This window comes from Trichosurus vulpecula, chromosome 3 (genome assembly GCF_011100635.1).
Source record: "Trichosurus vulpecula isolate mTriVul1 chromosome 3, mTriVul1.pri, whole genome shotgun sequence".
Classification (NCBI taxonomy): domain Eukaryota; kingdom Metazoa; phylum Chordata; class Mammalia; order Diprotodontia; family Phalangeridae; genus Trichosurus; species Trichosurus vulpecula.
This window is the reverse complement of record NC_050575.1, coordinates 380244056-380259397: the sequence shown is the minus strand read 5'-3', so window position 1 is coordinate 380259397 and position 15342 is coordinate 380244056. Positions and strand designations below refer to the sequence as shown.

Below are 15342 nucleotides of genomic sequence, written 5' to 3'. Positions count from 1 at the left end.
CGGGGACTCATCGATCCCATCCGCTAACTCCCAGAACGCCCACCCTGAGCCCCAACCACCTCGGGAGTCCCGGTGTTTCCCCTCCCCAGGGGTCCTGTCCCACCTGGATTCTTTCACTCTTTGCCACCGGCCTTGCCCGTGACTGTCACCCACCCAGAAAAGGCCCCGCCCACGGCATCCCGCCCCCCTCCGCCTTGCCCCACAGCCCCCCCGCCCCTTCCAGCCCTGGGCAGCGGGTGCCCCCCCCCCCAAACTGGCCTTGCCCTGCCCCACCTCCGTCCTCCACTCCACGGGCCCTGTTACGGTCTAGGGGTGCTGGGAACCCCGAGATTCAAGGGCGAGCGTCGGTGCCCTGCCTGGCTCCACTCAAGCCTCCTTTCAGCCAGAACAGGTGTATTAAAACCCCGGCAGGACTGGAAGAATCCCGGCTAGTGGCCAGCCTCGTAAGGAATCTGAGCGCTCCGACGGGGGCTAGAGGGACGCTTCTGTACAGTGGTGAAGGGGTGGGTCTAGTTGGCACCAAGGAGCAGGGGCCCACGATGAAAGCCATCAGGAAAGGGCAGTTAACAGGATTATTCCCGGATGCCTCAGGCCGAAGCTAGGGATCTGAATTCAGGAGCTGGGTTCCTGGAATTCATGGGAAAGTTCAAAGGGGGAGGGGTCCAAAGCCCTCCAGTCAGCCCCCCCCCCCCCTTAGGGCCCTCACCCGGGGTGGGGAGCCCTTCTCTGACCCTTTTACACCAATCTGCCCCAGAGGGTACTTTGAGGTCCTAGCCTTTCCCCCCATAGTCCCCTCCTCGAGCCCCTGCACATTCTGTCCCCAAGGCTCATGTCTGTCCTGGTACTTCCATACTCTACTTCTCATTTTTTTCCTTTAAGGCTCCATATCCCCAAGATTCTCTCTGTTCTTTGTCCTCACTTCCCACTCCCAATGAAGGAGGTTGTCTGAGAACCCTGCCTCTCAAATTTGATTCTTTCCAGGTGATTCCATCCAGGTGAACAACATGGAGTTTCTCTCTGACAATGAAGGGACCACCAGGACTTTGCTTCATCACGTGCTAGAGACGCAGCCTTTAAGCTCCCCAGTCTCATCTAATGCTAGGCCAAGGTTGGTCAGTCGTCTCCTCAGCACTGTCACTTAGTCCAGGGTCTGGCACTATCAATCACTTACCCAAAGGACTCTCTCTCTACCACTTGTGGATGTTCTAGCTTTGGGACTGGCCAAGGTCAGTCAGCCAGTACAGATGGCCCTACTGGACATTGTGAGGGATACATTTCAAAACAAAAATGAAAATCTTTCTATATGATGAAGTAGGGGACTGGGCCTGGGTGTAGTTTATCATTCGTTGGGGGCTACATGTGAAACTTGGGACAGAATGGTTTAATGGTTGTTGTTGAGTCCCGTGCAACTCCTTGTTACCCCATTTGGGTTTTCCTTGGCAAAGATACTGGAGTGGTTTGCTATTTCTTTTTCTGGTTCATTTTACAGATGAGGAAACTGACACAGAGTTAGATCACTTTGCCCAAGGTCACACAGTCAAGTGTCTGAAGCCAGATTTGAACTCAGAAAGATGTCTTCCTGACTCTAGGCCCAGTGCTCTGTGCAGTGTGGTGCTGCCTAGCTGCCTCATGGTCTAATGGAAAGAATGTCAAATTTGGAATCAGGAGAGACTTATGTTGAAATGTTGCTTCTGAAGTTACATTAAGTTACTACCCCACTGGGGACCAGTTTCTTTCTCTATAATGTGGGCATAATAATACCTCCTTCTACAAGGCTGTTGGAAGGATTCAAGGGACAGTGTACTGAAAACTTAAAAAAAATTTAAGTGCTAGATAAATGTGGGTAGCCCAGCCTTCTGACCTCCCTTTTATCTTATTTTTAAGGATATCTATCACAATTTACCTGTCAAAGTTAATTACCATAGGACAGAGGTTTTAGATGTAGAGAGTACCTTAGGAATTACCTATTCCAATCCTATTTTGAAGATGAAAAAATTGAAGAACAGAGGCTTGAAATGATTTGTTGAAAGTCACAAGGCAGTATTCTAAAGCTTTCTCCGGGTTTGCCCTGCAGAGTTTAAAAAAAATGAGTGTTAAGAGCCTAGACTTTAGTTTAAAAGATAAAGCATTTGTTAAATACCTACTCTGCCCTAGGCAAGCAAGATAATACCTACCCTCAAGGACCTTACATTCTAATTGAGGAAGACACATAAAGGAGAGCTAGAAGAAGGGGAGGGCTATGTGTCCTGTTTCCTGGGTGTCCCAAAGGTAGCCTCATTCCTTCTGGGAGAAAGTAACTATGAGAGCCCAGGACAGTTCCAGAGGTAGAAATATTTTTAAGAGTGTTTCTGACATTGTTCCTTCGGATATATGTAGAATTGGCCTAATTAGAACAAGACACCTCTAGTAACAGCTCTATTTCTAGGTCTTCTTAAATTACCTGTATCCATTTTTTGCAGAAGTCTTTCCACATTTGCAGACAGTCCAGGCCGAGGCCTACGTGCCACTCTGTCTCGAACACTTCTGAGTAAGCAAACAAAGGTAAACATTGGAGATTGCCTCATCACCTATTTGAGAATGACTAGGATCTGGGAGAGGCGCATTATGAAACCTGGGGGTCCTCTGGTCTGGATATTGAGGATACAATCCCACCTTTCCTTTGTTATTGTTGTGGAGTCATTTTGGTTGTGTTTGACTCTTAGTCACCCCATTTGGGGTTTTCTTAGCAAAAATGCTGGAGTGGTTTGCCATTTCCTTCTCCAGCTCATTTTACAGATGAGGAACCTGAGGCAAACAGGGTTAAGTGACCTACCCAGGGCCACCCAGTTAGTAAGTGTCTGAGGTCAGTTTGAACTCAGATTTTCCTGGCTCTAGGCCTGGTCTACTCTCCACTGGGAAGCTACCTAGCTCCCAAAGATGATGGGGACTTGGCCTGGCTAAGCAGAGCCTTCAGGCCTATAAAAGTGTTGTAAGAGCATGGGACTTGGAGGAAGAAGACCTGGGTACAAATTTCTTCTCTGTCACTAGCCAGTGACAGGTTTGGCTCTACTCAACTTTAAAATCAGGTTAATAATCCTTATAATATCTACCTCATCGAGTTGTCTGGAAAGAATTTTATAATTTGTGAGTAGTTGTTATTGGGGTTGTATGAATCTTGGCTGTACTCCAGCTCAAAATGGTAGGAAGAAGGGTTTCTAAAAATTGGACCCATGGGCAACTTGATTATTAGGGGTACTGACCCCAGGCTTGTTGGGAATAGATCTCCCTAAAACAATTGCCTTGGTGTTGACAAGCTTGTTTATTCCTCATATGCCCTCTGTAGACTCCACCTGCTCAGCCAAAGGACATTGGGGCTAATGGTCAGCTCTTTGCTGAGCACTATGACTTCATGGAAGAAGGCACACCCAGGATGCTTCTGAAGAAAATCCTGCAGACTGGTGAGCCAAGGTCTGGGCATCCAGGTTTAAGGCTAACGCTGCTTGAACCCCACGGCAGCAGTGGCCACATATGGATGTGGCCTTGGGGTGGTCTGAGTCAAAGTGTGGGCAATTGGTTCTTCAGTGAAAGATCCCTGTTCTCTTTAGAGGTAGCTTGTTGCTCCCCAGAGCAGGACAACATGGGGTCAGAGGGTGCTGAAATAGAAGAGATGGATTCCTCTTGACCCTTGCTCCCAGGACCTTATTTTCATGCATTGGTGTCCCAGCCCCATCTTGTGCTCCCTTCCAATGAGGGTCCTTTTTGCAGCTTCAGAAGCCTCTGTCCTGGTACCTGCACTGATGAATTCACAGGAGCCAGAACCTGTTGAGTTACAGGAGGAAAGCAAGTGGAACAGGTCTGAGGCATTTCAAGGGTTAAAAACTTCTAGGGAAGCCAAAGGACCAAGGGGCACATGGCTGAAAGTTGGCCTGATTTCCTTTCAGCCTGGAGTTGCAGCTTCCTGAGCCGGAGCCCTCTGTGACTGTAGCGCCAGGGCTACTGGTCCGTAGCAGGAAGAAGCGCCGCCTTAGAGTGTCCGAGTTTGAACAGGAAGTAGACCAAGGACTTGCTGTTGCTTCAGGTGAGGCTTCCAGGGTCCTGACCCCTTTATTGGGACTCCTGTGGGGCCTGCTGATTGCTCTACTGGACTTTGAGAATACCTGGAACTGCCTGAGCAGCAGGTTTGAGGTGATGTGAGGAGGGGAAGTACACAGGAATGAATATCCAATTGTGCCTCTCCCCCTGATCTTCCTGCGCTAATAATCAGGATTTCTTGTCTGTTTCTCTTGTTTTCGGACAGAAGATCTTGCTGGAGAGCAGCCAGCTTCAGCCAACAAGTCTTCTGTGACCAGGTGCCTAAGAAAATATTTATATTACCATGGCAAGGGGTGGACAAAACCCAGAGATTGGAAGAGGGACAGATTATAGAATGTAGCAAGAAGCCGTCCAATAGCTACTGGAAGAGAAATCTTTTTGGAGACACTAAGAGTTGGTTTTCCAAGGAAATAGGCCACGGCAGGGGAAAATGCGAGCTAATACCTTTGGGGGATGGATGTCTAACTCAGCAGGGACTCACAGCAAGCCTCCCTTTTGTCAGGTCTTTTAACCTGACTTTGGCCACAGTGATGCCCCCTGAGTCTGTAAAGAGGCCTGGCTTGGCCCGAAGGCCTCCAAACCCTAAGACAATTGACGTGGAAGCATTTGAACAAGGACTGAAGGAAATCCCACTGACTCATCTCCCAGGTAAGGCCACCTAGCCCTGGGCTCTATGAGGAGAGGGTCTAGACTTTTTCACAAAAAACCCAAGTATCCTTCCTTCTTTTCTCCTCACCACCTGGGCATTCTGGCTTAAGCGGTGTTTCAGGATCCCCAATTTTTTCCTTTTAAAGTTTATTTTGATTTTCCCAAGTCATATAATTGATGTGAGAAGGAGTGACTGAAGAGTTGGCTGTTCTTATCTCCCTTTTGGAAATTCCTATGAACAGCAGGGAATGAGGTGTTGTAACAGTAATGAGCTTGAAGATTGCCAGTTAAGAGTTAAAGATAAAATCAGAATCAAGTTATGTAGTGTCTACTGCACTGCTTAGTGAAACAGTAGGACAGCTTCAAAGTTCCCTGCCCACGATAGTAGGCGGTGTCTTTGAAATGTGAAGAAGGCAGCCTTGGACCTCCTTCACTGCCAGTTGTACTTGATCCCTGGGCAGAGAAGGAGCCCCCTCCCGTGTACTAACATTATGCCAGAGGTCACCTAGCCTCTCTAGGGTGACTGAGGGAGCGGGCTGCCAGCAGATGAGCAGAAGTGTCTGGCATAAAGAGCCCCTGAACCCTTGGGACTTTTCCCTAAGAGATGGCTGAGTAGGGCTGACTGGGGTTTGTGGCACTAAGGTGGTCTTCAATGCGGTTAGTCAGCGCTAGGAGTGCGCGTCTAGGCCAGAGGCCTTCCTTCAGTTCAGGAGCTCAGCCTTTTGATGATTATTTCCTTTCCCTTTCTTTCCTTCATGTCTAGATTGTCACACTCATCACAGCGCTACTCCTATGGATGGAGATAGGTCCTTTCAGGAGAGTCCTGACTCCATAGGCTTCAGGAGAAGCTTGGCAAAGGGTCAGGACCTGAAGGATGTGACGCAGCCGGCTAACCGAAGAATGGAGAAGGGTATAGGGGTTAGGGTAGGGCCGGGGGCTGTCATGGTCAGAGTTAGTCCTAATGCTTGGTGCTATCTAGGGGTAGCAAATTGGGGCTTTCTAGACATCCTAGGATGGCATGGTGGTAGGTATTACCTTTAATCATTGTGTGACCACATGCTTTTCCAGTCCAGGGATCTGGTTGGGGATTGGAGTTGGGATAGGCCCTGAGGGATCAGGGTTATAGAGAACTCATCGATCTCTTTTTTTGTCTTCTTTGGTACCTAGGTCCTGGGAAACCAGCCAAGTCTGGTACAAAAAGTCCAAGTCAAAATACTCCCCTCTCTGCCAGCTCCATGTCTACTAGAACACGAACCAGACGTTGGACAGGAACACCAAGTCAACACAGCGGCTTCTCTGCTTACTCTTTACCTACCAGTAGCAGCATCTCCAGAGAAGCAAGAGCAAAGTCAGGTGTGGCTCCTCAAGTAGAAGAGGAAGAAGAGGAGAGATCGATGGATGACGAGGCAAAAGAGTCTGAAGAGGACACAGAACTCCCCCAGAGGACCAGTGGTAACTAGGCCAATTCGAGTCGATTCACTTGCTCCTCCTCTAAGGGTTCCAGAAACATACAATACCTCCAATCTCATTCCATTACAGGGAGGGAAAACTACTTAGAATTTTTGCTGGGAGCCTATAGATCCTTAGACTTCTGAGCTGCTTAACCCAGCTGAATATGGGGAGTGTTGAAGGAAGGATTCTTTGGGATGATTGGTTAGTCCATCATTCAGACATTCAGACATAGGGAAAGGGATTTTCTCAGCTACCTAGGGCCTTTGACAGTGGAGACTCTGAGAACCACTGCTGGCTCGTTGACCAGTGTTAACCAAGCCTTGCTAGGGGTTGGGGAGAGGCAGACTTTGAGGGGATAAATGGGTTTCCACCTGGCCAGTGGGTAGAATCAATCATTCCTGATCTCTTTCTTTTTAGTGGTTTCAGAACTCAGCATGAAGACACCAGAATTTCTCCGGGCCAAGAGATATCATTCCCGTTCACAGCGTACCTCCCCAGTACCTCCTAATACTAACACCACCCTGTAAGTATCTAGTATATTGCTCTGACACACCCTGTCTTTTTCCTTGCATTATTCAGCTGAGAGGGAACAGGGCCCTGGAAAAACTGGTGCCCACCATCCATAGTCCATGGTTCAGTCTCAGTGGGAGGTATTTATACTTGTTTTCCTGCAGCTGTTCAGGGCCTCCGGCCTCCTGTCCTTTCCAGAGTTTCAGAGGCATAGAACGCTCTCTGAATTGCACCCTTTGTATTTCTTTTGTGTCTTCCCTTAGGAAGACTGTTGATGGAGGGGGAAATCCCTTGGTCAGGTTTCTTTTGGGGCTTAGAGATATGAGCTGTCTGGCCATGTCAAGGGAGGAAGAGGAACTCTTCGGGTATTCAGGGCTTTCCCCAACACAGGCCTGATTCTGGATGGGTAAGGGATTTTGTTCCCAAATAGCTAACAGGTACAAGCTGCTGTATGAGATATAAATGTGAATAGGTGCAACCCCCAAGAAGGTTAGTGAAGTCTCAAGAGGACAGAGAGATGAAAGGATTTCTGGAGGAGGCCTGGACTTGAGATAGGAGAGGCAGTGAGAGCAGGACGGCCAGTTGTGAATGGTCCAGCTTAGCTGAAGCAAGGCTGGGTGTGGGGAAATCATGGAAGATAAAGCTGGAGATGTAGGTTGGGGCCATCTCCTAAAGGGCTGCCAGCTGACAAGCAGAGACATGGTGAGCAGCTAGTTCCATGTACTTACACAGTTTACCTCAGGAATAAGGAGCCTGAGCTGGGCCCTTGTGCTCTTGTCCTGCCAGGCTTGTGGGATCATCCTGTTTGTGCTATTTCTGATTGATTCCTAGGTTGCCCTCCAAGCTTACCCGGGCCAAACGTGTTCCCAAGCGCCGTGCCCCAGGCCCTAGGCAACCCCGTGATCCAGACAAAGCCGGCTTGAATAATTATTGCAAAGTTTTCAGCTTCTATGCCAAAATTCCTATGGAGAAGTCAGCCTCTGAGACCTTGGTGAAGTGGTGAGCTGGTGTTGGCAATGGTCAGGGCCCTGGGCCACCTTTTTTTTATTTTCCCCCACACCTGGGAAAGGAGACTTGCATGTTTGTGGGTGTCCAGCTTACAGACCTATTTCACAGTGTAGGATACTAGGCTCTGACTTTGCGTTTCTGGGCTCCTCTTTTATTTTTATTTTATTTTCTGGCTCCTAACTCTTGCCTCACCTTCCCTCACTGTAGCCTGGACCAGTATTTCAGGACACTTTGTGATGATCTAGAGACCTTTGCTCACCATGCAGGCCGAAAAACTGTGCTGTTGGCTGACTTGGAGCTGTTGATGAGGCGGTCAGTAGAGCCTGAACTCTAATCTCTTCTGCCTGTCACCCAACTTCAGGAGTACCAGGGGTGTGGTGGGGTGAGTGAGGAGAGGTGGGGAAAGGTTAGAAGGATCCTCCTCCAGGGAAAGGGTGGCTGCTGAAGTCTCAGGGGAATCCCTTAAGCATGACATGACCATTCTCTTCTTATCTTTCTCCCTCCATCTTCCCCACTCTAGGCAGGGCCTAGTGACTGATGATGTTTCCCTCTATGTGCTTGTGGAGAGATACCTGCCCTTGGAATATCGGAGGCTGCTCATCCCTTGTGCAGCCAGTGGCAATTCTGTCTTCCCTCCTGGCTAGGGATGCTGTTATCCCAGCTCCTCGGCTCTAATTAAGGAGGCGAGCAGGAGCCTTAGGCCGAGGCTCCTTGGAGGCCTCCAGGTAAGGCCTTTCCAAGGGTGGACTCTTCACATGCTACTGTCAGTGTCAATAAAATGTGATAAAGCCACTTTAAAAAGATGCTGATGTGGCTGAGTTGGGGGCCAAAAGCAAAAGCCAACCTTTCCCCTCCCCCCAAATGGGGGTCTCATTCCCTTTCAGTCCATGAAGTAGGCAGGGAGGATGACTAAGCAGCACAACTGCAGAACCTTAGAACTTGGGAGCTTGGCCCCGAGCCAGTCCAGCCTCTCTGCTGGCCTCTTGCCCATGGGCAGGCCTTCTACCTGGCCTCCCTTCCTCCACAATAATCTTCCTAATGTACTTCCTCTGCTCTAAAACCTTCAGGAGCTCCCTCTTGTGTACATGACAAATCACATCCTCTTGGTCCTGGCATCTCAAGTTCTCTGCCCTCTGGCTCAGACCCCAGCAAGTAGCTGTTTTGGTTTTTGATTGACCATCTCACACTTCTGTTCTTCCAGGTGATTCTGTGTCTAGGGAGTGTGTTCTGTCCCTGCATCTCCGGGAGCCTTTGCTCCAACATCCTTCTACCTACACATGATGCATTCCCTACTAAGTGGAGGAACTGTGAGGGTGGGGACTGTGGTTTCTGTTGCTGTCTCTCCAGCCAGGACCCAGGGTATAGCCCATAGTAAGAAGGTTCTTGTTGGGTTGTTGATCTGAGCTAAGATTTAGACCTCCAGGTACTCTTTTTGCCGATTCCCACGTTGGAATCTCAGTTTTCCTCTTCTTTCTCCTCTCCTTCCTGTGCACACCATACACAGTCATGGAATGCAAATTCTTACAAATAATATATTTGTTTTCAAAATTAAGGAATCTTTGCTTTTGTAATGGGGTGGAGGGAGGGAAGGGAAACAACGTTGTGGTTTGGAGTGGCTTTCGACCCTCTGCCCTTGCTTCCATGGACAGAGGTGGGATTTTTACTTTGGTTGGCTGGGAGAGGATCTAGGAACCTGGCTCAAACTCGCGAGGGCCCATTCGTTTGATGGCCGTAGTCTGTAAGTGGGCTAGCAGAGCCTCTTCTTCCTGGACACAGTTTGGCTCCAATTCTGCTATAGGGGTCTGGAAGGCCTGGCTCACGTAGTTGTCCATGGTTTGCTCATCCAGAGAAGGGTCAATGGAGATCAGGGCCTGGCGAAGCTGCCCTGGAGTTATCTCAGCCAACCTAGCCCCAAATAAACAGACCTCAGCAGTGCTTGCTTCTTTCCAGCCCTCACCAGATACTGCCCGGCAGATGGTCACTGGGAGGGAGCATACAGCATTTCCTGCCCCTTCCCCAAGGAGAGGAGAGCAGGCCCAGGGGGCACAGAGAGCATTCATTCTGCATGGCCCTGAGTCAGGCCGTGTGCAGCACACTCAGGTTACAGTCTGTCCAGTGGTGAAAGCAAGAGTGAACACTGGACTTGAAATCGGCCTGGGTAGAGCACTGGGCAAAGCTCAAAAGGGTAACAAGGGCCTTGCCCTCAGGGAGCTGACATTTTTTAACCATAGCTACCACAGATGTGGTGCTGTCAGTAGAGTTCCTCACAACAGCCCTGGGAGGCAGGGCTTTTAGCTCCATTTTTACTATGGCTGAATAATCTGATGCTTGCCCAGGCTCACACAGCTAGTCAGTGTCTCAGGCATGATGTGAGTGTGGGTGTTCCTGACTGAGTCCAGAACACTATCTCTGGTGCCACCTAATCAGATATAAAATTGGGGGTGGGGGGAGGGTGATTGGCCAATGGAGGAATCTGAACAGAAAGTGGAGAACACAAGAGTTCAGTCCTGGCTCCAGTGCTGTGACCACAGGCAAGTCACTTCTCCAAACCTTAGTTTCCTCATCTAAAAAATGGAGGTTCTACTTGTATCACCCCCATCACAGGGAAGCACAAGGGGAGCAGAGAAGGGTTGATTTGGGAATCGACAAGGGAATACTCACTTGTTAGGCCCAAGTTCTGTCTCTAGTTCCAGCAGATAGGCCTCCTTCTCATTTTGGGCCTGGTCCCACAGTTTATGAATGAAGGACCCTGAGGCACCCAATTCATCCTGGGAGAGGTCATAGACCACAGTTAGGGCTCAGTGCAACACTTCTGGGTTAGGCTCTCTGCCAACCACTACAGGTGAGGGAATGCCCTAGACTGGCAGAAGTCACTCATTCCACTTTTGTAAGAAGCAATCCTACATAGGAGGCTCAGGATGAGGGAAATTGGAATGAACACTGATCCTTTCCCTTTAGGCTTGGAGGAAGGCTCCTATTGAACAAAAAGTCCTTCCTCAATGCTTAACCAAGCTGCGCTTTCTCCCACCCCCAGCCCCATTTTGTTGCTGGAGTTCAGTTTGCAAGATCAGCCCAGACACCCCAGTGACAATGTTTCAAACCTGGTGGCACGGGGCTGAGCTTTCTGGGGAGGGCAGCTGTGGCTGGAGTGATCTCCCATGAAGGATGGGACACAGGGCAAAGGCAGAAGGCAGGCTGTTGGTGTTACCTCAATAAACAAAAGTCGGTAGTGAACAACATCATGGGGGATGCCCTCTAACTGGACCTTAGCCACCTCCAGCAACTCCTGAATCTGTTCATCTGTCTTGAGAGGGAAGGCACTCTTGAGCACTGAGCTGTACAGTGAGAGAAGATACCAGGCAGTAGGAGAGGAACCAATCCAATGGCTAGTTTCAATGCAACAAACACTTGGTAAGCTCCTGCTGATTGGATGCACAAAATGCCTGGCCTAGGTATTGGTGCTACAAAGGAAGACAGTCTGCTGGCTCGAGGAGCCTAGGATGACCGGGTCTTTCTGTTTTTATAGTCTCTTTCCTCCCCTTCCCCCAAGTCTGGCCATAGTTTTGGGTGGAGGGTGGTTGGAGCTGAATGATAAACCATGGCAGATGGAATGGGGCTGTCCATCATGATGGTGTGGTAGTGATGGGCCAGATATGCTCTAACTGATCTGTCATGGATTTTTTTTTCAGTTCTTATTTTGGTAAGCCTGGGGGGAACTAGACTCAGACCTCTCCTCCCTTCATTCACTTAGGGCTTCTATGAGGCCGGGCAGACTCCCCAGGGGATTCTGAGAGCAGGCAGAGAACTGACAAGTGGCCTGCCTCAATTCTTCCTCTTCCTGTAGGGCCCTCGAGCTCCGGTGGAAGATCAATTAAACAAATCAACCAGTGTCATCAAGGGGCTCAGTGTTAGGTACTGGGGATGCTGACCCGAAAACCAAAAAGGGTCCCTGTCCTCTATGAGTTTGTCTCATGGGGCTACTGCTCCTAAACTCCAATCCTGAGTGCTCGGGGCAGGGAGGAGTTTGGTGGGAGAGGGGCAGGATGTTGCCAGGGTCCTGGCCTTTCCAACCTGAACTGATCTAGGGTGACGTTTCCTTCGTTTTGGCTGTCACTGTTGTTCAACTCCTTCAGCAGATAGGACACGAGCTGTCTTTGGCCAAGGTACACATTTTCTTCCATCTGGGGAGAAAAACCTGGTCTGTGGCTCCAGGAATTGGGGTCATTCACTCTGCTACTGGCCTATAGGAGCCTACCTAGGTTTTAGTGAGAAAAAATAGATCCCAGAGGGGCAATAGAGCTCTTTCTCAGGGGCCCTAGGGCAAACGACAGAGGTAGGAAGGAGAGAAAAAGGTGATGGTGCTGGCTGCCCAGGAGTGACCAAGCCCCATTCCTCCTCTGGATAGGAATAGAGATGATTTCATGGAAGGGAATTCTGTAGAGGGCATTTCAGAGCCCTCCAGACCATGGAAAGGGGCTCTGATTCTGTATCCAGTGCTATGTCCACTGTGCCAAGCCACATTTTGAGGATTAGACAACAGAGGTTGTCTAATTGGTTGAGTCAAAGCTCTACTTCAGAGTGCAACTCTGATGGGCTGGCCACGTTGTTCGAGTGCAAAATGTATGCTTGCCAAAAAAGCATTCACATGGTGGCCAGAAGTGATAGGGGTCTCTCTTAAGGACTTTGGAATTGATAGTGTGACATGGCAGACACTGGCACAGGACTGCTCCGCATGGTGTGCCCTCATCAGAGAAGGTGCTGTGCTCTGTGAGCAAAGCAGAATTGAAATAACTCAAAGAAATGTGAGAAGCACAAATTTGGAGAATCCACCCCAAACGTTCACCCGGACTATTTGTGCCCCATCTGTGGTAGAACATTCTGAGCTCGTATTGGTCTAATCAGTCACACTTATACACACTAAAACTTGACTCTAGCATCTAGATGTCATCTTTGGTCCTCTTCAAGAGTGAAGGACAACAACCTAACCTAACCTAAGGCTGAGTCGAGGCACTTGCCCAGCATCATCAATGTCTTTTGTCCACAGCTCATTAGTGTCAAGATTAGGATGAGAACTCAGGGCTTTCTTTTGACTCCTCTTTACATCAGTGCCTTTTCTGTTCACATTATGGTGGCTTTATAAAATCTCTTTCCAGGTCTGAAGTTGATTCATTGATCTCATGCTCTTTTCCCTCTTCTACTTGTTCCACTTCAGGCAAAGTGGATACTCCTTTGGGAACCCTTCTTTTTCTAGGGTGTAAGGGGCTAAACTCACCCTTCCTGCGAGGACATCATGGAACTGCTTCATGACCTCACTGGAGTGAAAGAGTTTGGCATTTTCAAAAATTGTGTAGGACCAGTCCATGGCAGAGGCATCCCCAAAACGTTTTTTTAGGTAGTCGAGGAAAAACTGGCCCAAGGTGGATGTCTTCTCTTTCTGCAAGGAAATGAAGGGGTGAGGCTGGAGGTCAAGTGGTCAGGGAACTGGTGGGGTGGCTACTAAGCCTGCTTCATCTTCTACCTGGGGAGAGCTGCTTATCCCATTGTGCCCCTTAAGAATCCTGTTCTCCAGGGCAGCTAGGGGGCGCAGTGAGTATAGCACCAGCCTTGGAGTCAGGAGGACCTAAGTTCAAATCCAGCCTCAGACACTTGACACACTAGCTGTGTGACCTTGGGCAAGTCACTTAACCCCAATTGCCCTGCCTTCCCCCCTCCAAAAAAAGAAAAAAAAATTCTGTTCTCCTAAGGCCAAGGGACTTTCCTCTTATCCTTATGAATCTTTATACCATTTTACAAAATGCCTGTGTCTATCCTATCCTTGCTACCACGAGCCTCACAGAGCTTGTAAATGCCAGTTCCCTTTATCTCCCCATTCCCTGGGCTAGAAGAGTGGTGGCCCTTCTCACTCTCCCTCTCCTGTCTGACTCTGCTGAAGTATTTGTACCACCCACCCACTCTCTTCCCACTGTTTGCCCTCCTGCCAACCACAATCAGCCTGAGGACCTGGTCTTCAGCCATCCGCTCTTTCCAGACATCTTTGATAATGTCCACCACTTCTTTTTTGCTTAGTTTTTTGTTTTGGACAAGCCCTCCGGACCGAAGGAACTCTGGGATGTCTTCAGTGGAGCCCTAGAAAAGGGGATACATTCTTACCAACCTTGGAGTTCTAAGCCAATGTGCTTTTATTCATTCAAGTCATTTACTAAGCACCTACTGTGTGCTGACTTGCAGAGCTTAGGCCAGTTTTGACTGGGCTTTGAAAGCCCACCCTAAGCCACAAGGTGTATATGATACCCCCCAGAGACAAAATCAGGAGTTGCCTCTCAAAGAGCTTGGAAGGTAGAGGATACGTGTGCTGGCCAATCCCAGGGAAAGGTCCTACCAGGCCTTGGAAGGTCTCCCTTTCTCGGAGAAGTCCTGAACCAATTTCTTCTAGCAGCACATCAACAAGCTGGTCACTGCTTTTCCCTTGAGACAAAAAGTTCCAGCGTTCTTGTCCCCCAGAAATCACATCTGTGAGAGGAAAAGCAAGGGAAGAAGCTGGAGGGTGATGAACCTAGGGACCAAGTAGATGAGAGAGGGCTCCTAGAATCAGAATTCTAGAAAGTCACGTCTAGCCATAACCAAGCAAGAATTCCATCCACAGTATTCCTAACAAGTAATCTTTCAGCCTCTGCTTGAAGACTTCCAGTGATGGGAAAACCCACTGTCTCCTAAGGGAGCAGACTGATCATTAGGAAATTTTTTCTTAAATGGAATGTTGCTTATTTACAATTTCCACCCATTCTACTGCTCTTAGGTCTAAGCTCTAGGGCCAAACAACCTAAGTTTAATATTTCTTTTTCCTGACAGCCCTTCAATATTAGGATCGTTATTGTGCCCCATTCTCTGCTGCCAAGTCTTACCTTTTCCAGGCTAAACACACTTTGGGCCCTTTACACATCATTGTATAGTAGTCTTTCCCCATCATGCTGGTCACCCTGTTCTGAATAGGCTCTAGCTTACCCTAAAATATGGCACCCCGAACACAGTATGCCAGCTGTGACTGACCAGGGCCCTGGACTCTGAAGACAACCCCCCCTCATTTTTTATATCATGTTTTGTTATTGTAGCCCAAGACCTGATCACTGCCATGGCCCACTGATGACTCATTGAGCTTCTAAGTGCCTAGGCTGTTCTACTCTGGAGAGTCTTCCTCCTTAATCCACACAACCCTAAACCAGAGGGGCCAGATCTAATGCTGCAGCTTGGTCTTTGTTTTAGAGTGAGTTTTCCCTGGGTCTTGGCCCCAGCACTGCCCCTTTCTGTCCACCCTCCCCACCCCCCCCACCCCAGCCTGGCTACCTTCACACTTGGACCAGTTGGGCCTGGGAGTGGAGGTCCGTTGTATCTCCTGTAGCTCACTGTAGAATTCATCCCTATCCCTTACAATTGTCATGTGAACCTGTAGCAGTGTGTCATACTCCTTTCGTATCTCTTCAAAGTCCTTTCTTAAGTTGTCCACCTGGAAGACAGGTCCAGCTCAGGTTAAACACCAGAGGCCCCTAGGGAAGTACCATGGGTGGTATTGTAGAGAGAGCACTGATTTTTGAGTCAGAGGACCTCTGGTTGAGTTCCTACTTAGCTCCTTAGAACCTTGGGAGGTTGTGACCTTGG

At 49.0% G+C, this 15342-nt stretch overlaps 2 protein-coding genes across 3 annotated transcripts in view; one reads left to right on the top strand and one right to left on the bottom strand.

Annotated features, from left to right (window-relative positions):
• The first annotated feature begins 987 nt into the window (after window positions 1–987).
• On the top strand, window positions 988–9233 carry CENPT (centromere protein T). Of its 2 annotated transcripts, none has more exons than XM_036752145.1 (13): window positions 988–1108; window positions 2460–2541; window positions 3323–3437; window positions 3745–3832; window positions 3921–4057; window positions 4280–4328; window positions 4574–4719; window positions 5483–5629; window positions 5887–6171; window positions 6589–6694; window positions 7513–7680; window positions 7897–8001; window positions 8210–9233. In XM_036752145.1, the coding sequence occupies exons 1-13, from the start codon at window positions 1005–1007 to the stop codon at window positions 8331–8333; spliced, it is 1656 nt and encodes a 551-aa protein (XP_036608040.1). In that variant the 5' UTR covers window positions 988–1004; the 3' UTR covers window positions 8334–9233. The 2 variants fall into 2 exon arrangements, with proteins under 2 accessions (XP_036608040.1, XP_036608039.1); XM_036752144.1 differs by having other exon boundaries at window positions 4277–4328; window positions 8210–9187.
• TSNAXIP1 (translin associated factor X interacting protein 1) overlaps window positions 4758–15342 on the bottom strand; it is a 33716-nt gene continuing 23131 nt past the window's right edge. The window contains 10 exon segments of the mRNA XM_036752143.1: window positions 4758–4813; window positions 4816–4908; window positions 4911–5002; window positions 10354–10457; window positions 10898–11024; window positions 11761–11870; window positions 12962–13123; window positions 13690–13815; window positions 14069–14199; window positions 15031–15190. Coding sequence (XP_036608038.1) covers window positions 4758–4813; window positions 4816–4908; window positions 4911–5002; window positions 10354–10457; window positions 10898–11024; window positions 11761–11870; window positions 12962–13123; window positions 13690–13815; window positions 14069–14199; window positions 15031–15190 — 1161 coding nt within the window.

What these genes read in the sequence shown, in the direction of transcription:
- CENPT (XM_036752144.1), top strand. Translation starts at nt 1,005, where the DNA reads ATGGAGTTTCTCTCTGACAATGAAGGGACCACCAGGACTTTGCTTCAT. An exon ending in GAGGAAAGCAAGTGGAACAG is followed by an intron (nt 3,833 to 3,920) that starts GTCTGAGGCATT and finishes ATTTCCTTTCAG; the next exon opens with CCTGGAGTTGCAGCTTCCTG. An exon ending in AACAAGTCTTCTGTGACCAG is followed by an intron (nt 4,329 to 4,573) that starts GTGCCTAAGAAA and finishes CCCTTTTGTCAG; the next exon opens with GTCTTTTAACCTGACTTTGG.